We start from the raw sequence: 25191 nt of genomic DNA on the forward strand, positions 1-25191 counted from the left end.
TAATACCTGTGTTATATCCATGTCATTATACAGATTTGTGTCCTGATATGTCACAAAAACACACGCACACACACACACACACACACACACATGACACACGCAGGACAGAACAGCCGGAGTGACTCCCTTCAGATTCAACACACATGATCTCGTTCATCAAATTTGCTTAAACTAAGCGTTCTACAGTATGGCTATATTTCACAAGGATTCTGACAGAGCAACGTGAAGCAGACGCTTTACAAAAGTTGCGTTTAAAGGGGAAACACGACAGAATGTCTTTGACAGCTCACGACATCAACTGAGTACATTTACACGGACACCATTACTCCGCTTTTAATATGATTAAGATAATACTCTTATTAAGAGACAACCATGTAAACAGCATTTCGATTGTAATTTTCCCTTCATATTCTGTGAGCAGCTACTATACCAAAATGAGGTAGCATAATTAAAATAGGGTTGAATCAAAGCTCCTGCCAATAATTTTAAAGAATGAACATCTTTTGAACAATGAAGACTTTTGTATGTAGAGCTGCCTCCAAAACCTTCTGAGTAGTGATGAGATGCCAATGTCTTCAAAAAACACAGCAAATTTCATGACAGCATTGACCTAAAATGAATGGTATGGCCTGTTGCCAACTAAAGAAAAGCAAAAACTGTGCCGAGTAGTAAAAATTGCCAGTGTAATTTTAGGTAAAGCACAAAAACAACCAAATGAAATGTACTTAATGAGAATTAAACAGAAAGCACACGTCATTCTTGAAGATTGTTGCCATCCCTTAAATATAGCATCTAGGCTTTTGCCATTAAAAAGGCGTCTTAGACTGTCACAGTCAAATAAATGTTCAGATGGATCCAAGTGCGAGTGAAAAATAATATTTATTTGACACAGTCAAAATAAATGCAAGGAGTGAGTGCGGTGCTAGGACTAGGAGAAAACAGGGCAGGGATCAGGCAGGAAAACAGGGTCTAGTGGTAACTCCTCACGGTCCTGAGCACAGACAAATGCACACATAAGCACACGTAACGAACTGACAAGGAAACACAGAAAATGTCACCCATATATAGGCATGATAATGAGCCTCAGCTGGCGAGCTAATCAAACTAGCTGAGTGCCGTCATAACACATGACCAAAACAAATACACGTGGACAACAAAAACAAAACAAACCCACGATCAAACAGACACTCCGGAAGAGCGCACAAACCTGCAACCGTGACATAGACCCAAGTAAAGAAAACTGTGTATCAAATGTCATTTGTGCCGACTGCCATTAGAATTTCATTAATAATTGAGTTTTTAATGTGGTTTATGTGATGATATTGAATGTATTTGTGTTGCCTGTTTTTCTGTGATATATGTGATGTGAGCGCTGATGTGGTGAAGCCAAAGATCATTTTAAAACCTGCAAACCTGTCAAAGTGCAGGTCATATCCACAGGCCAGGATCGCCCGCCAAACACTGCGGATGTCCTGCTTGGCTCTGTCTAGAGTAAACTTGTGGAAAACTTCCAGCGTCAAAAACTTCTCTTCTGGCACTGTTGAGAAACATCGAGATAAAAGCAGATCATTCACACATTTGATCGAGCGCCTGCTTGAAGTTTTCATAGGATGTGCGCACACCGACCCTATTTTCAATCACTTACTTTTAGACTCTTACTAAGGAATATACAACTAAATACAAAATCATTTGCCTATCTGTGAAATAGTTTTTCAAAATCAACTCTTATACATAATTCTTTAATAATTCTATGGAGACGGAGGATAATATTTTCTTAGCTATTTCTCTAGATAGTAGTATTCAGCTTAAAGCAACATTTAAAGGCTTAACTAGGTTAATTAGGTCAATTAGACAAGTCGTTGTATAACGAACTTAAAATTCTGTAGCCAATCAAAAAGCAAGCTGACAGCTCTCACATTGTCGCCCACTGAAGCTAAGCAGGGCTGTGCTTGGTCAGTACCTGGATGGGAGACCACATAGAAAAGCTAAGTTGCTGCTGGAAGTAATGTTAGTTTCTAAATGAGGTCCCGACTCTCTGTGGTTGTTAAAAATCCCAGGGGATTTAAAAAAATGATGGGGTTTCACCCTGACACCCTGGCCAAATTTGGCCTCCTAACCATCCCCATATTATAATTGGCTTAATCTTAATAATAATCTGTCTCCTCTCCACCAATCAGCTGATGCGCAATATGGCTGCCGTAAAATGCTATATAAATGAAAGGAAGTAAAATATATATTTATTATAGGGGGGCTAATATTATTGACCTATTTCCCAGTTAAATTAAGACAAATAAGATTTTATCAAGAGTGTTTTAAGCTATTTCCTAATCACTCATATATTGCCTGATTACAGTGGTATACAGTAACATGCTTTTATGACGAACTACCATATACTGTCAAGTCATTTCCACTTAACATGTCGGAAATCAATGCATGTGCACCTGTGGGGGGTAGTAGTACCAAATTTTTTGGTAGTAGTTTGGTAATACATGCTTCAGTGAACTAAATGTATGAATGTATTTAAACAACATCTAATTTATTAATAAAATGCATACGTTTTCAGTGTTTTGAGGGATATTTAGTGACTTTTAGAGGTTACTGTAGGTCAAACTATACAAATTATGTGTCCATTTTTTATATTTTTTTTGTTTTGGGCTACATGCAGATATAGACACCTACAGTATTTTACAAGAAATGTGTGTTGTGTATACTTTAGATAGTATTGGTCCTCAAGAGCTGCTATTTTCAGACTGTTGAATGATATTTTCCTAGCATTGATTGGCACAATTATGCATTTATAATGCTATGAACCGCTCAAATCTATATTTACATTATACTTTTTTATTATTAATATTAAGGACATAGATCAGAGAAAGCATTTTCTTCCTATTAACGTGCTGACCCACCTCTCATACGTCTTGTTTTAAAGTCCTTCAGAGGGGATCAAGGAATATTGGAGGAGGTCAAACCCTCCCCAAACCCCCTGTAATTTGCACATTGGTTATTCACACACTGCTGCCACACAACTGTTTAAACCACTTATAAAAGTGATTTAGCATAATAGGTCCCCTTTAAGACTGCATCACTTCAGGCCAATAGATGGCAACAAGTCAATATCTACATCATACAATATACTTCAAATAATTTCCACTGAAACATGCATGTTTAACCACATTTCTTAAACAAATCACATATTTTAAGCCAGCGTTTAAGGGACAGTTCACACAGAAATGAACATTTACTCATCATTCACTCACACACAAGTGGTCTCAAACCTTGAATTTCTTTCTTCTGTTGAACACAAAAGAAGATATTTTGAAGAATGTTGTAAAAGAAAAACAGCCAAACTTTATTTTGATGGTCAGTTTGTTGAATTTAAGTTACATTGTATCTACAGTACATGCCAACTAATTTTCATTAGACTGTTGGGTTGGGGTTAGGGTAAGTTGACATGCACTTGCAAAGTTTCTTATAGTCAGTTAAATGTCTGTTGAAGGAGCAGAATCAGCAAATATTAAGCAGACAGTCTACTAATACTCAAAATAAAGATGATCTTACCATCAATATAAAGTGGTACAGAAAAAACCCACAATAGTAGGAACGAAAAATACTATGGAAGTCAACAGCTGCTTTTTTCCAACGTTCTTCCGAATATCTTCCTGTACAGACATTATAAGAACCCACTGTACATTATAATTGAAATCCTGATTTGCAATTCTACATTTGATTGTTCTTTGATGCAGTCCTTCTTCTCAAATGGTCTATAAGTTATTGTCTAACACATCAATAGATGTGAAGAAAATCCTATTGTTTACTTCTGTGTCTGGAACAAAGTGCTGTTATGCTTCTCTTGGATGGATATAAATTACAAGGCTGAGCTTTACTGCTGAATGAGACACACACAAGACAGTTTATTCAATTCACATTTATTGCAAGTGTTTGGCCTGCTGGGGAAATCAAGTTCTTTCTGGAGCAGTGATTGGTCACTCTGGGGATGATGAGTGGAGATCGTGAGGCAGGCCTTCTCGTCTGGAAGAGAACAGAGTCAAGAAAATCAGTGTCGATGTCTAAATGAAGCTGAATTTGAGTATGAATTAACATGACCTCTGACCCACAGAGAATTCTATATATACATATGTGTGTGTGACATACAGCATGTTCCAGAAGTGTTACTAAGCTCAGTCAGATGTCATGTCACTTAAATGAGATGAAATTACCTTTTAGAAAGTGTCCACACTAGCTCCTGCTCCTGAAGTAGGCATAAGCAGTACAGACACCTATGCCGACTCCGACCCAGGCTGCTGGACTGCTCACCGCAGCTTTCACAGCACTTTTCACATTGTTGGAGATCCTTCTTCCCCATGAAGACTCGCTGTTCGCTCTCTCCTTTGTTTCACCAGCGGCCTCTCTCTCTGTTTCTCCACTGGTTTTTCTCTCCTCTGTATCTCCAGCGGCCTCTCTCTCTGTTTCTCCACTGGTCTTTCTCTCCTCTGTTTCTCCAGCTGTCTCTCTCTCCTCTGTTTGTCTTGGAGAGCTGCTGTCATTATCTGAGAGGACCTCAATTGTCTTGTCTGGGCCCCACATGATGATCAGAGGTTTATTCAGTAAATCAGTGAAGTTCAGAGCTTTTTGTGCTCGCACTGCATCACGTCGATGATGGAAAGTCACAAAGGCATAAGCAGGAGAGATGATGTTGTTTCTGCACACTTGCACAGTCGAGATGGACCCCAATGCACCAAACTTTTCAATAAGCTGTTGTTCGGTGACCATTGGGTGCAGATTGCTCACGAGCAGTGTCTTTCGCTCAATAAAGCGGCTCGTGGGGACCACAGGATCTGGTTGCTGGTCCCGTCCTGAATGCTCAAAAGTCACATAAATGTGTCTGCAATTAGTGTCTTCATCAAAAGAAAAATCCAAAGAGTGGATTTGGCTGAACTGTTTCATTGACTCAATCAGTTCTTGTTCGTCCACATCTGGGTCCAAATTCAGAACAACCGATGACCACTCGTGATGAGGGTTGTCTGAAGACTGATTATAGTGAGTATCCATAGCGAACGAGTCCTTCACAATCACAGATTTGTCAATTCGTACAGTAACTGTGTGATTTACCAAGTCACCGTCCTGAATGCTGGCAAACTGAGATGAGCTGTTTTAACATAGAACTACTATAGAACACATTCTATGAATGTCGTTGCTAAGCAACCATCAGCTGGGAGCGTGTGTGTGCGCACACAAACAGGATTCTAAATTGTTTATAAATGAATCTTAATCTGTTGACTATTAGATAAACTATTTATTACTATTGTTTTATTCTAGAGATGATTGTTAATGTGCTGTTAATTATTATTTATTAGAAAAACCACCACTACTATTTCAATTGTTTTTATATGTCCTATTTAATGTAAACATCACAAATGCTTTGGAGATACATATGGAACATTTGTCAAGCCAATAAAATAATCTGAAAACATTGACTTTCTCTGTGTGTGTGTTGGTATTTTTAAAGGTTTAACATATACATCCATTGAAAAATAACCAGTTTCTGTTGGTTTACAGAAGCTTTTAGCAGAAACCTTTGTCTCCTCAGCTGCTTCAGTTTATTTAATGAAGGATTGAGTGCGGAACAGTTTCTTATCTGAAGATATTCGGTCACAGAACTAAACCTACCTGCAAGAGTGATTTATATTTGACTGAATAGAGTTGATAAAATAATAATATTCACGGGTGTAAAATTCCTAAATTCACCTCTCACACCATATCCCTTATTAAGCTTCTGTATATACTTGGAAATAATGTATGTATGTATGTATGTGTATACAGTTGATGTCAGAATTATTAATCCCCCTGTTTATTGTTTTTCCCAATTTCTGTTTAACAGAGAGAAAATTATTTCAACACATTTCTAATCATAACAGATTTAATAACTCATTTCAAAAAACTGATTTATTTTATCTTTGCCATGATGACAGTAAATAATATTTGACTAGATATTCTTCAAGACACTTTTATACAGCTAAAGTGACATTTAAAGGCTTAACTAGGTTAATTAGGTTAATTAGGCAAGTTATTGTATAACGATGGTTTGTTCTGTAGACTATAAAAAAAATAAAGCTTAAAGGGACTAATAATATTGATCTTAAAATGGTGATTTAAAAAAGCTGCTTTTATTCTAGCTAAAATAAAACAAATAAGACTTTCTCCAGAAGAAAAAATATTATCAGACATACAGTGAAAAAGTCCTTGCTTTGTTAAACATCGTTTGGGAAATACTTTAAAAAAAGGGGAAAAAAATGACTTCAACTGTATGTATGTATAAATAAATAAATAAATATATGTATAAGATTGCAGCTTTAAATATTTAATCGGTCACACTTAGCAATAAGATTTCATTAGCCTCCTAAAACCCAGTGCTATTTTGGGATTTCCACCTGGTTTTTGCCTACCCAAATTTAAAAGCTTCCAAAATCCACACGCAGAGGTGTAAATGCAAAAATTTAGTATCATTTTAAAGAAAACCCTTTGAATTTTTATAAAGCACTATAGAAAGTGTTTAAAATAACTGTATATGTTATCTGTGTTACACTGGAGCGTTTTAAAGCCGTGATTCATCAGCGGATTGCTCATATGTCAGCTTATAGTCAAATCAGCTGATGGATGTGACTTTAAAACACAGTGTCCTTGTATGTGTGGTTACACTAAGTAAACAGCGGTGAGTTCGGTAAACTGATGACCTTCACGGCCAATTGCAGTCATTTCTGTTGAGCATGTGAACACAATGGCAAATCAGCGCTGTTTAAGAAAGCGCTCAATGGCGCACAAATGTTAGCGTGAAATGGAGGTTTTTAAACAGAATCACAGGCTCGTTCTGAAAACATAGTCCCGTGGACGTTTCTGGAGACCGCGAATTATGTAGCCGGAGGTACGTATGGTATGGCTGCATTAAATTTTTTTTAAACGAACGCTAACTGTGGAGGGCTTTCCCACCGCAACCAGTTTGTCCAGTTACCTCATCGTGTACGTCAACGGACTTGAGACGCCAGAGAGGAGTTGACCAGGATGACGATGATGACGAGATTCGAGTCCAGGGAAAAGCGGTTCCAGAAATCCGGTAAAACAAAAACAGAATCAAAAAAATAAAATGAATGAGTGAATAACAGGGTGAGAATGTGGTAAAATCCAAAAACATGGTAAAAAACAGACGAGGGCTTTTCTTTTTCTGGACGGCTTTTGAAAATCATTGGTTGAGTTTAGGGAAGTAAGTGAGTGGGCGGTTCAATCGATAAAATTGGTTGGATTTAGGGAAGGAGGAGGGTGGGTCAGTCAATTGGTCAGCTGGCCAGTTAGAAATTCAGTCAGACAGACAGTCAGGTCGGTCAACAGTGGCCTCCGGTGGGTTTACGCGTGGACAGTGGGCGCAAACGGCACTAGCGGGAGAACTTACTCAAGAAATTTGAGATCTGAAAAACACAGCAGCCTCTTGTGGATTCGCGAAAACAAAAAGTGCAAAAATAGTTACCTCCTGGGACGTATTTCGTGGTGTCCATGGGACTACGCTTTCAGAATGAGCCTGTTTTTTTTTTTTAAACTTTAGTATCGATTGGTACCGAATTCCAGTATCGTGACAACACTATAAAAGCACATTTAAGACCCTTAAAGACTTAATGAAAAGGAAAACAAACTGTAGAAATAAACAAAACAGCAATGTGTTGAATGCAACATATAATGTCTAGGGCAGGGGTGTCCAGGATTGATTTTCTACACCTCTGGCTGTATAAACTCAAGAGCAAATTAAATGAGCATATCTCACCTAGCAGCTCCACGACCTGAATGAGCACAGAAGTGGGCACCGTGTCCAGCTCATCCTCAGAGCGCTCTATGGTTTCTCCTACACTGTAGGTTAGCAGCTGTTCAGCGAAGACCATCGCCAATGGAAACTCAAGAAGCAACGAGTGCAACACCAGCACTGCTCCAGGAGGGGGAGACACGCCTGTGGACAGAAATATAGATATGAGCTAAAGTCAGCAGGAATGGTCTTAATGAATCTGATTGTTCACTTAGAGAATGCAAAATAATGCAGATCACTGTTAAAATAAAATAAATGTACAGTGGGAAAAATAAGTATTAAACACGTCATGTTTTTCTAAAGGTGCAACTGACATTGAATTGAACCTGATTTTGGTAAAAACCCAAACAATACAAACATAAACATAAAACAAAGCCAAAAAATATGAGTTTTGTGTAATAACAATGAAACAACACAAGGAGAAAGTACTGAACTGTTGAAACGTATTTAGTACTTTATATAAAAGGATTTTTTGGTGATCGCAGCTTAAAGACGCCTCTCACATGGAGACTGAAGCCTCATGCGTTGCTCAGGTGTGAGTTTCTCATAGACTTCAACAGAGTGTCAAAATCTTGATTCTTCTGTGGGTCTCGTCTATTAAATCGGTCCTTTCTTGATGCGTGGAGTTTGCAATGCAGGTCGGAGGATACACGATCGCAACTTTAAACTGAGTTTTACTTTGCTGAAAAAATAAGAAAACGTGGGCTCGGACGAGCCATGCAGTTACAGAAATGCGGTTTGCCGCCTCAAATGGGGGGGCGCACCTTTTGAAAAGCTTCTTTTGGATCTTCTGCGCAGAGTTGTGCGCGCAGCTGGGTTTTAAACTGTGGTGGCATGTCAACTACTGACTGACCAATGGTCTCCTGGCAAAGTTTGAGCGGGAGATTTTCTTTGTCTCTGGACCGCTAATATGCAAAATAAGGGTCCGTCCGAAAGCATGCGAAGAGACATTAAATCATTTAAGCTGTATAGATTATGATCATGCGCTACGCATCATGTGTTGTAAAATGGCAGAAGAAACCTAACGGTATTAAACACGACAGTTTTAAGAAATACATCAACATGATTCACACATTCTTAGCTGGTATAGTGTCTTAAAAAGGGCACGAGAGAGAGATTTACATGATAGAAAAGTCCGAAATGAAATACAAAGTTTACAAACACATAACATTTACTTTTGGGCTGATTCAGGATTTCTGAGTCCATTTCAGCGTCGGGAGCCTTGTGTGTGTGTCCCTGTGTGTCTGTGTGTCTCGGGAGGAAGGGGGGACAGGAATGTCTTTTGAAGTTTAGGCAACCATCTCTTTTGTGTTTTCGCAGTCTCCCGAGTTCCCAAGAACCTGTTTTAAGACGATGATGATGATGATGATGATGATGATGTGTGTGTGTGTGTGTGTGTGTGTGTGGTACCTGCAGGAAGCAGCAGATCTCTCCAGCAGACTGTCCTCCCCCTGATGCAGAGCTCTGCTGATGGCCATGCTCAGCCACTCGCGGACAATCTGAGCGTTTCCCTGATAGAAGAGCTCAGTCGGAGAGCAGCTCTGACACTGCAGCTCATGCAAGACCGACTTGAGCCAACAGCACAGAGTTACAGCTGATCCGGCCATCTATACACACACACAGGAGAGTCAGCAGACAGATTATGAGAAATGACTTCATCTTTCATTCATTCATTCATTTTTCATTCGGCTTAGGCCCCATTTACACTAATGCGTTTTAGTTTAAAAACGGCATTTTAGATCAGAAACGATCCACGTCCACACTAGCGTTTCACCTAGCGTTTTTGAACATATCTCCGTCCGTATAGCACGTTACCCATTTCTGTGTCCATGTTGTTGTTTACAGTGAAGGCTGGTCTGTTGTCTTCTGGTAGCGTTAAAGCCATGTGTTATAGTCATGTGATAGGGGCTTTGTGAATAAGGGAAGAATACGCAATGACACAAAAGCCCCAATCAAGTAGCGAATCTCAGCAGCCCTGCCTCCGTTTTCAGATGTCTGCGTTTTTCCCCCATCCACACTGAGACGGAGCAGCAGCATTTTAGAATGAAAACAGACACTCCAGCATTTCCAAAACGCTCCGTTTTCAGGGCTCAAAAACCCTGGCATCGTGTGGACGGATGGCGTAACCGTAGCAAAACTTATGCGTTTTCAAACTAAAATGCATTAGTGTAAATGGGGCTTTAGTCTCTTTATTCATCAGGGGTCGCCACAGCCGAATAAACCACTAACTATTCCAGCATATGTTACGCAGTGGATGCCCTTCCAGCCGCAACCCAGTACTGTGAAACACCCATCACATGCACACTCATACACTACAGCCAATTTAGTTAATCGATTCCCCTATAGCGCATGTGTTTGGACTGTGAGGGAAACCGGAGCACGCAGAGGAAACCCACGCCAACACAGGGAGAACATGCAAACTCCACACAGAAACGCCAGCTGAGCCGAGGCTTGAACCAGCGACCTTCTTGCTGTGAGGCGACAGCACTACCTACTGCGTCACTGTTTCGCCAAAATAAAAACTGTCGAGGATAAAAACATAATAAATCCCTGGGCTTGTTTCCATTGCATTCCTCACAGTTAAATAAAACAAAGTATGGCTTCAAAATACAGATGATGCATAAAACAAACAGGACCTCCACATTTTAAAACAGGAACAAAATAATTCACAAATACAATTATTCCTTTATTCATTCCTTATTCTTTTCGGCTTAGTCCCTCTATTAATCAGGGAATGTGGAATGAACCATCAACTTATTCAGCATATGTTTTATGCCGTGGATGGCCTTCCAGCTGCAACCCTATTCACAATCAAGTAACATATCTAATAAAACATCCTCATCTACTATGCAAACTAATTATCCTCAACAAACAATCATCTTTTGATAGGTTTTTTAAACCTCCTTAAGTCTTTTATTTCCTTGACAGATTTTGGTAATTTGCTCCACATGTTTGCACTTGTATATAAAAACGTATTTTTCCCCACTAGACTTCTAAATTTAAATAAACAAATATTAAAATCCAAACCCCTAGTACTGTATGAATCTTGTTGCCTCACCATTTGAAAATAGTTCCCCAAATAACTAGGAACCACACATTATTAAACATTTTACGTACAGTAAGGTCCAGCCAGTTGGCCCAATGCCGGTGTCCACTGGTGGATGAAGGTTCACTGCATGTTCGGTCTTTCCAGTGCACAATGTTGATTTATATTAACTTAGCTCATATCTGACTCCAATTTTAATATGAGGTGGTTTAGAATATTAATATATTTATCCTCGTTTTATCTGACTCCAATCATAAAACATTAAGAAGATTATATCAATATGTAATTTAGATAAATGTTTGAACCTTTTGTCTTCACTAGTAACTATTACATCCGTTCATTCGGGTGCTCATGTCGCTCAGAGAAATCGCCTCGGCCGAAGGCGTCCCTCACGGTCACACTCCGGTCAGTCTTGAATATTAAACGGAGGTAAATTGACTAATACTTTAGATGGCCGCTACCAGCGCGCTCGTTCTAAAATACTTTAGTTAGTCCTGCTTAGGTGTACACCCTTGAGTTAAGACAATCATCATTTCTAATTAGAGGTTAGGGCATTAATATAAATGTACCCGACTACTGGACTCTATAGTAACTTTGGTTCCCCTTCGGGGGGAACTTCAGCACTATAAGTGGATTTGATTTGTAAAATCCACGCATTGGGAAGGATTCGGATCAGAAGCCGCTTGTCTGGAGAGTATTGAACGGGCCAATGAATGAAATTAATTGGCAGCGTAAGCTTGCGCAGGTGTGCGACATCTGCAATTATCTCAGCATATAAGCACACCTGAAGCCAGCAGACGCCATCCTTTTCGCTTCAGATCCTTTCTGAGTGAGTCGATGAGGGTTCCTCTTGCTGATCAGCACTTCAGAGCGAACGAGTGTGTCTCCCGGTCCAGAGGGGGTCTTCGCGGTGGCAGACGGTCGAGCTGGGTTACTCCCTTGCCTGCGGTTCTTTGGGTCCGGTCCTCCAGAGCGGTGCGTATAGTTGCAACTTTCCTAAAAGAGCAACACAGTCGTGCAGCACGTTCTTTTCAGGATGGCGCTCCGACTGTGCGTTTCTGGATGCGGGGGTTTCCTGGCTCCGGATGATGGACACGATCACTGCATTGCATGTTTGGGGGTCCAGCATGTTAATGCGGTGCTCGCGGGCGGTTCATGTCGTCATTGCGATGCCATGACCGTTGCACAGCTAAGATCGCGGCTAACTTTCGCAAGAGAGCGAGCCACCCCAGTTGCCTCCTGTTCTAAAAAAGCAGCGGGCGCTCGGGCAGATCTGAGGGTTTCAGCGGGAGATAATCCGCCGCCCACGGGCTCGCGGACCTCTCGCTCCTCACAGCGCTCCATCCAAGCTTCGGGTGGTGAGAGTGATCCGTCTAACCAGATGGTAGCTCTCACACTCGCTGACACCGGAGATCAGATGTCCTCCGCGGCATCGGAGGGTGGGCTTTCACTGTCCGACGAAGATCCGGACCCGCTCGCCCCCTCCGGGCAGGTGAGCGCTGTCAAATCGGATCCTGAAGCGGACATGTTAGCCGTGCTTTCCCGGGCTGCTTCGGCCGTGGGGTTGGAGATGGTTTATCCCCCAGCTCCGCGGCCGGACCGACTAGATGGGTGCTACGTAGAGGACCAGAAGGCGAAGCCTTCGAAGCCTCTCGTCCCCTTCTTCCCGGAAGTGCACAGTAGGCTCACGCAGTCTTGGAGGGCACCTTTCTCTGCCCGTGCTGCGTGTGCCTCCGCCCTCACCGCCCTTGACGGCGGAGCTGCCAGGGGGTATGAGGCGATCCCGTCAGTGGAGCGCGCTATCGCGGTCAATCTTTGTCCGCGCGGCGCCTCTACGTGGCGGGGTTTGCCCCGCCTCCCGTCCAAAGCCTGTAGGTTGTCTGCCTCCCTCGGAGCCAGAGCTTATAAGGCTGCGGGCCAGGCTGCTTCTGCTTTGCACGCGATGGCCACCTACCAGCGCTACCAAGCGCAGGCGCTGGCCGAGCTGCACGAGGGCGGGTCCAACCCAAGCTTATTACATGAGCTGCGCACCGCGACCGACTATGCTCTTCGGACTACTAAGTCCGCCGCGTGTGCGCTGGGGAGGACGATGTCCACACTTGTGGTTCAGGAACGCCACCTCTGGCTAAACCTGGCCGATATGCGCGACGTTGACAAAGTTCGCTTTCTTGACTCGCCCATATCCCAGGCTGGCCTGTTCGGCGACACCGTCGGTGAATTCACCCAGGAATTCAAGGCGGTGAAAGAGCAGTCGGATGCGATGGGCAATGTCATCTATCGGCGTGGCCGTAAGCCCGCTCCGCCCGCCGAGCCATCCACCTCCGCTGTTCCTCGCCGAGGGCGCCCGCCAACGAGTGCTGCCCCGCCCCCGCCTGCGCCTCCGGCCAAGCGGGCGCGGCGTTCACCTCGAAAGCAGGCAGCCCCTCCTGCCCAGGGCGCCGTTAAGTCCGGTAAACGGACCGCGAAGCGTCCCTGAGACAGGCCATCCGGAGAAGAGGAAACTTGCTCTTTCCCCGCTGGAGGGCGGGGCCCCGATAACAGCGGTACTTTTCAGTGCCACCAAAACATCAGTAAAAGAGCACTTTTTCCCTTCCCCGGATGTGACTGCACGAGTTCTGCCAGTCCGGGACGCGCTGCCTTCCGGCTCGCAGACTCTACGTGCTTCGCCAGTGGCTCACGAGTGCTGGGGGGACGGTCTCCCTTCCCTCAGCCCTCCAGCCCCCTCTCCGGAGTCAGGGTGCGGAGCCAGAGCGAATCGCTCTCCTCCAGCTCTTCCGCGGGACCCTCGTGCTTCCCGGATCAGCACACCCACTCCGCGCTGCCCCACCGCTGGTACGTCAGCGATTGTAGCGATGACTCCATTAGCGAGGGCTCTGCCTGCCTGGTTAGCGCGGGCCAGCCCCTCGCGGTGGCTCATACGCACAATCAGACTCGGTTACGCGATTCAGTTCGCGAAACGGCCCCCCAAGTTTACGGGCGTGTATTTCTCCAGGGTCAGCCCCCTGTCCGCCCCTGTCTTGCGAGAGGAGATTGCTGCCCTCCTGGCGAAGGGTGCAATCGAGCCGGTTCCTCCAGCCGAGATGGAGAGTGGGTTTTACAGCCCATACTTCATCGTACCCAAAAAGAGCGGTGGGTCACGGCCAATCCTAGATCTGCGCGTTTTGAACCGCTGTCTGCACAGGCTGCCGTTCAGAATGCTCACGCAGAGGCGCATTCTCCAATGCGTTCGTCCTCGGGATTGGTTTGCAGCCATAGACCTGAAGGACGCGTATTTCCATGTCTCCATTCTTCCACGCCACCGCCAATTTCTGCGGTTTGCGTTCGAGGGTCGAGCGTGGCAGTACAAGGTCCTCCCCTTCGGGCTCTCTCTGTCTCCGCGGGTCTTCACCAAACTCGCGGAGGGTGCCCTAGCGCCCCTTCGGCTCGCGGGCATTCGCATACTCAATTATCTCGACGACTGGCTGATTTTAGCCCACTCGCGGGAGCAATTGATTATGCACAGGGACAAGGTGCTTCGGCATCTCCGCCTACTGGGGCTTCAGGTCAACCGAGAAAAGAGCAAACTCGCCCCCGTGCAGAGGATTTCTTTTCTCGGGATGGAGCTGGACTCGATCACCATGGTAGCGCACCTCTCCGAGGAACGCGCTCGCCTGTTGCTGAACTGTCTGAGGGAGCTCGACAGCAAACTAGTGGTCCCACTGAAGTTCTTTCAGAGGCTCCTGGGGCATATGGCATCCGCAGCCGCCGTCACGCCGCTCGGGTTGCTCCATATGAGACCACTTCAGCACTGGCTAAACGATCGGGTCCCCAGACGCGCATGGCACGCGGGCACACACCGGGTCTCGGTTACTGCGCTGTGTCGCCGCGCCCTCAGCCCTTGGAACGACCCCTCGTTCCTACAGGCCGGTGTGCCTCTAGGACAGGCGTCCAGCCATGTTGTTGTTTCAACAGACGCTTCCAACACGGGTTGGGGGGCCGTGTGTCGCGGGCATGCGGCTGCGGGCCTCTGGAAGGGTGCCCAGCTGCATTGGCATATCAATCGCCTAGAGCTGTTGGCAGTGTTCCTCGCTCTCCACCGCTTTTTACCGGTGCTGGAGCGGCAACACGTGCTGGTCAGGACGGACAGTACGGCGGCGGCGGCGTATATCAACCGCATGGGGGGTATGCGCTCTCGCCGCATGTCTCAGCTCGCCCGCCGTCTGCTCCTCTGGAGTCACCCGCGGCTGAAATCGCTGCGCGCCATTCACGTCCCAGGCACGCTCAATCGTGCAGCCGATGCGCTCTCACGACAGCTGTTACGCCCTGGAGAATGGAGACTCTACCCCGAGTCTGTTCAGCTGATATGGGCGCGATTCGGGGAGGCCCAGATCGATCTGTTTGCTTCCCCCGAGAACGCTCACTGCCAGTTGTTTTTTTCCCTGACCGAGGGCTCTCTCGGCACGGATGCACTGGCCCACAGCTGGCCTCGGGGCATGCGCAAGTATGCGTTTCCCCCAGTGAGCCTGCTCGCGCAGTTTCTGTGCAAGGTCAGGGAGGACGAGGAACAGGTTCTGCTAGTTGCGCCCCTTTGGCCCAACCGGACCTGGATATCAGAGCTCTCACTCCTCGCGACGGCCCTCCCCTGGCGGATCCCTTTGAGAGAGGACCTACTCTCTCAGGGACAGGGCACCATCTGGCACCCTCGCCCCGATCTTTGGAACCTCCACGTGTGGTCCCTAGACGCGAGGAAGACTTAGGTAACCTACCGACTGCGGTGGTTAATACCATCACTCAGGCTAGAGCCCCCTCCACGAGGCGCGCCTACGCCCTGAAGTGGAGTCTATTCACTGAATGGTGCGTCTCTCGCAGAGAAGACCCCCGAAATTGCCAGATTAGTGTTGTGCTCTCTTTCCTTCAAGAGAAGTTGGACAGCAGGCTGTCGCCCTCCACTCTCAAGGTTTACGTGGCCGCCATCTCCGCTTATCATAGCGCGGTAGCTGGCTGCACCGTGGGAAAGCATAACCTGGTCATCCAGTTCCTTAGGGGTGCTAGGCGAATTAATCCATCTCGCCCCCCTCTCATGCCCTCTTGGGATCTCGCCCTCGTTCTCACGAGTCTGCGATCCGATCCCTTTGAGCCACTCGAATCAGTATCTCTAAGATTTCTGTCCCTGAAGACAGCTCTGCTGGTTGCGTTGGCCTCCATCAAGAGGGTCGGGGACCTGGAGGCATTTTCGGTCAGTGACTCGTGCCTGGAATTCGGGCCGGATTACTCTCACGTCATCCTGAGACCCCGCCCCGGTTATGTGCCCAAGGTTCCTACCACCCCCTTTAGAGATCAGGTAGTGAACCTGCAAGCGCTGCCCCCGGAGGAGGCAGACCCAGCCCTTTCTTTACTTTGTCCAGTTCGCGCTCTGCGCATTTATGTGGACCGTACTCAGAATTTTAGATCATCTGAGCAGCTCTTTGTCTGTTATGGCGGTTGGCAGCAGGGAAGTGCCGTATCAAAACAAAGATTATCCCACTGGATTGTGGATGCCATTTCACTCGCTTATTCGAGTCGAGGTCAGCCGTGTCCCCCGGGAGTTCGTGCACACTCCACTCGGAGCGTTGCATCCTCTTGGGCGCGTGCACGCGGCGCCTCTCTAACAGACATCTGTAGAGCTGCGGGCTGGGCGACACCCAACACATTTGCAAGGTTTTACAATCTGCGAGTGGAGCCGGTTTCCTCAAGGGTATTAGGTAACCCTTTGGTGATTGAGGAGACAACTCGGTAGGGTGTTGAAACACGCTTGCTGCGCCATTCTCCCTAACACGGAGGTACGTGCGCCTTTTCTATCTGTCAGTAAAGTTCCCCGTCAGGTGAGCCCTGCAGATTCCTCCGTGGCCCCCAGCACTGACTCAGCGGAGGAGTCACTTGCTGGCCCACTACGTTGTAGGTCTGCCCGCTGGTCAGCCCGCGTTTTGAGTATAGGTGCCTGCTATGCGTGATCCCCACTAGGCGATCCCATATGCTTATTCCGCCACGGTTAAGTCCCCCCCCTGGGCGGACCCGTGTCTTCCCTCTCCGCTAACCACTCTTTTGCTATGCGTACTCCCCCTTTTTAGGGCTAGTCCATATGTAATTCTGCCATCTATCCCCCCCTTGGGTAACGGATGGCCTCCGCAGCGTCCTCCCTATGGGGATTGCACGCTTCCCAACGTACTGTCGTATTTCCTAGAATTATCTAGATGCTCACGACTTCCCAAAAAATATATCTAAATCCGTAAAACTTCTGTTGAAGTAGGATAAATTAGGGCCAGGGACACGTTGGAGGACCGCGCCCCCCATGATGTGGGTGCGTCACGCTTGCTTGACTATCTCCTCATCGGGGGTGTTGGTAAGGTGCAGTCATTATGGCGCTTTCAATGGGCTCCCAATGCGTGGATTTTACAAATCAAATCCACTTATAGTGCTGAAGTTCCCCCCGAAGGGGAACGTTCGAGGTTACTAAAGTAACCCTTCGTTCCCCGAGGAGGGGAACGGAAGCACTATACTCCGTCGCCATAATGACTGTCCCTTAGCTGTTTGAAAGTCTCTTCAGCTTAAAAGGATGGCGTCTGCTGGCTTCAGGTGTGCTTATATGCTGAGATAATTGCAGATGTCGCACACCTGCGCAAGCTTACGCTGCCAATTAATTTCATTCATTGGCCCGTTCAATACTCTCCAGACAAGCGGCTTCTGATCCGAATCCTTCCCAATGCGTGGATTTTACAAATCAAATCCACTTATAGTGCTTCCGTTACCCTCCTCGGGGAACGAAGGGTTACTTTAGTAACCTCGAACGTTTTCACCAAGCCCATGGTTTCCCATATGAACTTAATTTAGAATAATATTACCTTCAAACAAAGGTCGGGTACCCAATCTAGGTTAGTCGTGCAACACCTTGTTGACCTAGACGGAAGTTATCGCCCTTTCCACCTAAGTACACATGAATCAATATCAAGAGTCAGCCGGATCCCTAAAACACAATTAGTGTGCCCAATGCTCCATCTCAATTGGATTTTAGTCCGTCTACTGACCTGACGCAAGACGTGCGGAAACAAGGATACAGCGTAATCTACTTGAATTAATAATTACAGAGTGAGCAAAATATGGTCAAACATTACAATTTATTAGTCAGGTAATGTATTATGCCAATTCAATCAGTCAATTCATAAATGATCAATACAAAACATCAAATTATCAAAGATAAATCCAAGATGAAAGATGCATACCTGACTTCAAAAATATACATAACTAGGAGCAGGCTCCATGTTATGGGCTGATCTGGTTAGGCAGAATCGCCCTGCGCCTTTCTCAGACCTTACCTTAAATAATCCAAGAATTCCCTCAAGGAAGGCGGTGTGTGTTTATAACAAAAGGAAAAAGTCACACCCTTCACAGTGGTTCAAAAGATGCCTGAAGTTATATATTTATTGTGTTGATTATGTCTGTTTCTGAGAGAATGAGACCATTGTACCAATCGCACTGAGACATTTCAAATGATATCAAACATGATAGTTAAAGTCAGTTTGGTTAATCTAGAACATTCAAACATTGAAATGACCATATGCGTGAGTTGGGGGGATGAAGCTGAATTTCAGCAGACTCAGATGCAAATGCAGCAGGAACTGGTTTTTCCCGCATTCCCCCCTGGTGAGTTGTGGGGTCAATTGGCCCTGTTTTCAGCTCATGTTTTGAATTGTCAAAGACATCAAAAATATTTGTAATATTTCAATTCTTACAGTACCATTCCCAGTTTTAAAAAACATTAGTGCTGTCAATCAATTAAAAAAATTAACTAATTAAACACACTTTTTGTTTTGCAATTAGCTCTGCACAAGACTTTTGGCCGGCGAAGAAATTAAAATGGTCGTGCCGAACTGAGTCTGGTTCTCTCAAGGTTTTTTTTCTTCACTCCCATCAGGTAAAGTTTTTTTTCCCTCTCCGCTGTCGCCACTGGCTCGCATGGTTCAGGATTGGTAGAGCTACGCATCGATGAATTTGCTCTTCAGTGTTTGAACTCTCAGTAATGATTAAATCACACTGAACTGAGCTAAACTGAACTAAACTGAACTTAAACACTAAAAACTGAACTACACTGTTCCAGTTACTATGACCATTTATGTGAAGCTGCTTTGACACAATCTACATTGTAAAAGCGCTATACAAATAAAGCTGAATTGAATTGAATTGAATTAATCACAATTAATCACATTTACTGAAACTTGTCATTTTGGCTATTTAAATGTAGATTTTATGTAAACGCAAGACAAAAAACTATTTAAATTCAAAATATAATTATTTATTAGAATTTTTGTTTAACTTGTAACACAGATTTCTTCATGTAAACAACATACCCACAATAAACCATCAAGATCCTGCTGGACAGCCATATTTATAACAGAAATAAAAACATAGGCCTGTTAGTGCCATGTGAATTTCAAAACAATCAATGCCAATAAAGAAAAAATTGATTTCCATGTTGGATTCTAAGTGGACTACAAAATAATGCCAAAATACAGGAATTGCAAATATGGAATTTGGAAATTTATAATAATAATAAAGTATTGAATACAAACAATTGCACTCATTGAAAAGTTGGATTGCTGTGAGTTGAGAACATTAATTATAAAGTAGAAACAATTTAGCTTAGTCCTCCTCTACATTTAGCCAGTTGCTAAGACAGTCCAGTCTGTTGACATTATCGGGGGACAATGTGGACCTTTTCTTTTGAATGATGTGAGCTGAGAGTGAGAACAGTCTCTCACAAGCAGGATCAGTGAATCAGCATATAAATTTCGGTGCCTAAGTTTGTTGCCACTGGTGCTGCGACAAGGACGTAAGAAGCATCAACGGGTACATCAAAGGCATGCACTGGTACGCGTTGTGTCACACTAAAGACTATTTCTTACAGGGACTTTGGTCATACCATCTCTAAACATTTAAACAACTTTGAGGGATACAGACCACGGCATCGGATGTTTAGGCGTTTGTTCTTGTTTCTAGGAAATGCACGCACACACGCACGCGCGCACACACACACACACACAGAACACGCGCAGGACAGTGACTCCCTGACTCCCTTCAGATTCACATGATCTCGTTCATCAAATTTGCTTAAACTAAGCGTTCAAAAGCATGGCTATATTTCACAAGGATTCTGACAGAGCAACGTGAAGCAGACGATTTACAAAAGTTGCGTTTAAGGGGGAAACAAGACAGAATGCACTGTCTTTGACAGCTCGCGACATCATCTGAGTTTTACTGAGTACATTTACATGGACACCATTGTAAATGTAGTAATGAGATGCCAATGTCTTCATAAAACACAGCAAATTTCATGACAGCATTGACCTAAAATAAATGGTATGGCCTGTTGCCAATTAAAGAAAAGCAAAAACTGTGCCGAGTAGTAAAAATTGTCAGTGCAATTTTAGGTAAAGCACAAAGACAACCAAATAAAATGTACTTAATGAGAATTAAACAGAAAACACACGTCATTCTTGAAGATTGTTGCCATCCCTTGAATATGGCATCTAGGCTTTTGCCATTAAAAAGGCGTCTTATGCCTAGTTCAGACTGCGTGATTTAGCCACGATTTTGGCTCGCCGACAGGTTTTGAGAAATCGCCGACAAATGCCTGAAATCACAGGCAAATCGCTGCTCATGCACGTGAGTGACAATCACACAGTATGAATGATCAAAGACGCGATCTGAGAGAATCGCCGATGAGTCGCCGATGCCTGTGAGATATTTGGCGTGCTAAATATCTGGAGCTGTCGGCGATTCAAATCATGCCGTGTGAATTGAGTTTTGACTGAAAATAACATCAGCGATCGCCTACAGCCAATGAGAGAGCAGCATTCACTTGTGTGTGCGTGTGTGTATACCTGCTGCAGGCCAGTGGGAGGCTGGGGGAAAAGTTAAAAGCGCTCTCTTTCGGTTTATTTGGACCCACGAAATGGAGGAAAAACTAGTGGAGGTTGGACCAACCGTGTGAGCAAACATGTACATGTTCTACCCCATTAAAGGCTTCTTTCTCATTATGTAGTTAATAACAAAAGATAAGCTATACTACATGTTTTTGGCTGTGAGACATAGTTTGGACGAAGTTGTCGGTGATTCTCCCTATAGTAAAGTCATGCAATGTGAATGTCCATGTAGCCGAACCATCTTGCAGTGTAAACAAAGCAGCGACGAAACGCTAGCCCAGATAGTCATGCAGTGTAAAAACATCTGTGACACGACTAGTTGGAAAATCATGCAGTCTGAACTCGTCAATAGACTGTCACAGTCAAATAAATGTTCAGATGGATCCAAGTGCGAGTGAAAAATAATATTTTTTTGACAGTCAAAATAAATGCAAGGAGTGAGTGCGGTGCTAGGACTAGGAGACAACAGGGCAGGGATCTGTCACATCCGTCAGTGACCACCTGAGGGCGCTGTAGTGCATCAGGACTCAGAAAGCACTACAGCGTCCTAGAAAGACTACAATTCCATACATACCACGCGCATACACCGGAACACATACACTGACCTGTCATCTCATCTGTTCTGTGTTACCGTTGATTATCTGGACTATATATTTCATCATTCCACCGTTTGTTATCGCGTCGTTTGTCTTCCTTGTCCCAGTATCCAGTAAGTCTAGTATTCCGAGTTTGTTATTCTGATCTTGTTCTTGTATTTTGCCTTAGTCTAGTTTGTGTGTTATTTGTCTCGTCTGTTTTCTAGTTAAGTTTAGTTGTTTGAGTTTGTTATTCCTGAGCCTCGTCTGATTTAGTCTCTGGTTTTGTCGTTTATTTGTTACTTTGTATTCTGATCACCTTGTTTGTTGCACTGTAAATAAATAATCTGCACTTGGATCCGCACCTTTTTGTTTCTCTGTTTTGATCACGCTAAATTGTGACAGGATCAGGCAGAAAAACAGGGTCCAGTGGTAACTCCTCACGGTCCTGAGCACAGACAAATGCACACATAAGCACACGTAACGGACTGACAAGGAAACACAGAAAATGTCACCCATATATAGGCACGATAATGAGCCTCAGCTCACGAGCTAATCAAACTAGCTGAGTGCCGTCATAACCATAGACTGTAAAATATATGGACGTAGTATCCGTGACGTCACCCATAGGTTTCTGAAGAGCGCAAAAGAAGCCATAAGTAGGCGCGGCCAACCGTCGCCATTTTGGTCACGCGTCATCACACCCACGGCGGGATACCAAACAAGGGCAAAGAGGCGGAGAGTGAGCGGAGCTACAGACACCTGCTAGCATTTAGCTTGGACCTGGTTCAGACAAACTTTACTATGGGAGAAATGCTTAATACTTTATCACTTGTGACTCGTTTGTATTCTGACCACTTGTGCTTGGTTGTACACTATATCAATAAAGTGTTTAGACTTTTAAAAACACTGCTGTAATACATTGAGCCACTAAACATTGTTCTTATGACGTTTTTAAACAGGAGGAAAACGTGAATTACTTACAAACACTTCAGATATAGTCTGTGTTAGTTACTGTAAGACTATTGATAAAATCCAGCATAACACTGTATGACAACGCTTCAGATGACTGTTCTAGAGCCTACAGCTAATCAATCTGACAGATTCTTGAGTGCATTACAGCTCTAAATATAAATATAAATGATAAATGATCTTAAATAAAACAAATACATGTACAGAGATGGTATGTAAGTATATAACTTTACTCACATGGGAAACGGAGGCCACGTGAATGGTTTGTGAGCACAATTAAGTGCCCTCAGCATGCCATGCCATCTAATAATTGTGGGAAACAAGTCCAAACGGCAGTTGACTGTGTAAAGCCACATAAAACAACACAGAAATACGATAATATGTCCAGTTCAGTCGCTAATCTGCAGAGGTGACGTGACGGCGACCAGTGAGACCTAACTGTCACTCAAGTGGCCACGCCCTTAATTATGCAAACTTAATATAACTTAATATAAAGGAAACGAATGAGTTATAAAAAAAATTCACCCCCCTCACAGTTGTCATGAAGGGTAATATTAGCTGTATTAACCAAAATCTTTTTTTGTACCAGGCTGTAAACACCTTTTTTTCTGCTGTAAAGTTGGCCATTCTAACAGTGGGCTCAATTGAAATTTGCTCTGTTTTGGAGCCAGGAGCGGCCAGGACTAGCGGAATTTCGGATGAATTGCAGTTTTAGTTACTTCCGTATTGGCTTCCTGAGGGAGAGCGGGAGGTTGCCGCTTGGTCATAACACATGACCAGAACAAATACACGTGGACAACAAAAACAAAACAAGCCCACATGATCAAACAGACACCCCGGAAGAGCGCACAAACCTGCAACCATGATATAGATCCAAGTAAAGAAAACTGTGTATCAAATGTCCTTTGTGCCGACTGCCATTAGAATTTCATGAATAATTGAGTTTTTAATGTGGTTTATGTGATGATATTGAATGTATTTGTGCTGCCTGTTTTTCTGTGATATATGAGATGTGAGCGCTGATGTGGTGAAGCCAAAGATCATTTTAAAACCTGCAAACCTGTCAAAGAGTAGGTCATATACACAGGCCAGGATCGCCCGCCAAACACTGCGGATGTCCTGCTTGGCTCTGTCTAGAGTAAACTTGTGGAAAACTTCCAGTGTCAAAAACTTCTCTTCTGGCACTGTTGAGAAACATCGAGATAAAAGCAGATCATTCACACATTTGATCGAGCGCCTGCTCGAAGTTTTCGTAGGATGTGCGCACACCGACCCTATTTTCAATCACTTACTTTTAGACTCTTACTAAGGAATATACAACTAAATACAAAATCATTTGCCTATCTGTGAAATCATTTATCAAAATCAACTCTTATACATAATTATTTAATAATTCTATGGAGATGGTGGATAATATTTCCTAAGCTATTTCTCTAGATAGTAGTATTCAGCTTAAAGCAACATTTAAAGGCTTAACTAGGTTAATTAGGTCAATTAGACAAGTCATTGTATAACGAACTTAAAATTCTGTAGCCAATCAAACAGCTAGCTAGCCGGCAGCTCCCACATGGTCGCCCACTGAAGCTAAGCAGGGCTGTGCTCGGTCAGTACCTGGATGGGAGACCACATAGAAAAGCTAGGTTGCTGCTGGAAGTAGTGTTAGTGAGAACAGTAGGGGGTGCTTAACCTGTGGTCTGCTTGGGTCCTAACGCCCCAGTATAGAGACGGGGTCTCTATACTGTTCAGATGTTAAAGAGCCCATATTATGGGTTTTTGAAAATTCCCCTCCATGTAGTGTGTAACACAGCTCTAAGTAAAGTGAAGTATCCAGCTAAGGCTTAAATCTGTAAGAATACAGTGTTTAAAACGGTTGATTCATCTATAAAAGAGTCGACTCATAGTGCTTCAAACAAGTCGCCTTGATACCGATTCATTAGGTGTTTCGCCATGACGTACGAATGAAACCAAGTTATTCACGTGCACGCGCAAACCCGGGAGATTTCAAACCTGAGGCCCCGCCCTCTGACGCAGAAACCCAGACACACACAAACACACACACAAACACAAACACAAACATGCCGGTCGATTGAAGTCACACTGCAGATGGATATTATATTGAGTCTCTACCCAAAGATGAAACATCAGCATTATAACCAAGCAGTTGGAAACTACTGGAAACTTCTGCAAACTACATGCTACAAAGAATACTTCATCTGCATTTGTTAAAGGAAGGATCAGTAAAGAGTAACTTACTGATGGACGTCAGGATGGGTTTTCATTTCTCAAGTGTAAGTACGTGCGGTTAAAGTTGTTGCCTCGTTGACTCTAGCTTGCAAATGTATTTGTATTTGTGATTTGTTACTTGTAACCGCGTGTACTGTATCCAGTTAACTGGCTATATTCTCTTATCGCGTGCAAAGTCACGTTAAAAACGCGACGCGTGCTGCTTTGTTTATGGAGCTCCGTGGTAGAGTTCTGCATTCCCGCGGCTGCCCCCGCGCCAGATTTCTGCGGCGCGGGAATACATTTCCAAATAAATCGCGGGAGCGGTCGGTAACGGGTTTAATTTAGGACGGGAGCGGGCTGTCTAGCAATATCATGGATATTGCTATGCGAATGAGAAAGAGAGAGTCTGCTTGGTGCTTGTGTGTGTGTGTTAGTGCGCATGCGCGCGTATGAGAGAGAGAGAGAGCGAGCGAGAGCGAGCTTTGTGTGCTTGGTGCTGTGTGTGTGTTTATACAGACATCTTGGCTATCTGGACTGTATAGCTGGGTAACTTTTGGTTGTGTTCTCCCCCGCTCTAGCGGGATCGGGCGCGGC

At 44.3% G+C, this 25191-nt stretch overlaps 3 protein-coding genes across 12 annotated transcripts in view; all 3 read right to left on the reverse strand.

The window, feature by feature from the left end:
- The window catches only part of timd4 (T cell immunoglobulin and mucin domain containing 4), a 1098921-nt gene that overhangs the window by 549181 nt on the left and 524549 nt on the right, over positions 1-25191 (reverse strand). The window lies entirely within an intron of this gene.
- LOC147838885 (putative E3 ubiquitin-protein ligase HECTD4) overlaps positions 1-25191 on the reverse strand; it is a 63902-nt gene that overhangs the window by 27685 nt on the left and 11026 nt on the right. For 3 of the 10 annotated variants that reach the window (XM_087301700.1, XM_087301702.1, XM_087301697.1), the window contains exons 4-8: positions 23432-23555; positions 9254-9450; positions 9019-9183; positions 7808-7987; positions 1406-1537 (exon numbers count right to left, since the gene is read on the reverse strand). In XM_087301700.1, the coding sequence (XP_087157826.1) occupies positions 1406-1537; positions 7808-7987; positions 9019-9049 (343 nt within the window). In that variant the 5' untranslated portion in view covers positions 9050-9183; positions 9254-9450; positions 23432-23555. Of the gene's footprint in view, positions 1-1405; positions 1538-7807; positions 7988-9007; positions 9184-9253; positions 9451-21764; positions 21848-23431; positions 23556-25191 lie in introns of all 10 variants that reach the window. The other 7 variants (XM_087301693.1, XM_087301696.1, XM_087301701.1 and 4 more) reach the window with 7 other exon arrangements.
- Positions 3911-6909, reverse strand: LOC147838886 (uncharacterized). Its single transcript, XM_087301657.1, has 2 exons — positions 4218-6909; positions 3911-4029 (listed from the first exon to the last, which is right to left on the reverse strand). Exon 1 carries the CDS (start codon positions 5047-5049, stop codon positions 4237-4239), a length of 813 nt encoding a protein of 270 aa, XP_087157783.1. The 5' UTR covers positions 5050-6909; the 3' UTR covers positions 3911-4029; positions 4218-4236.

The sequence above is a fragment of the Danio rerio genome, chromosome 21 (genome assembly GCF_052040795.2).
Source record: "Danio rerio strain M-AB ecotype USA chromosome 21, GRCz13ab, whole genome shotgun sequence".
In the NCBI taxonomy this organism is placed as follows: Eukaryota; Metazoa; Chordata; class Actinopteri; order Cypriniformes; family Danionidae; genus Danio; species Danio rerio.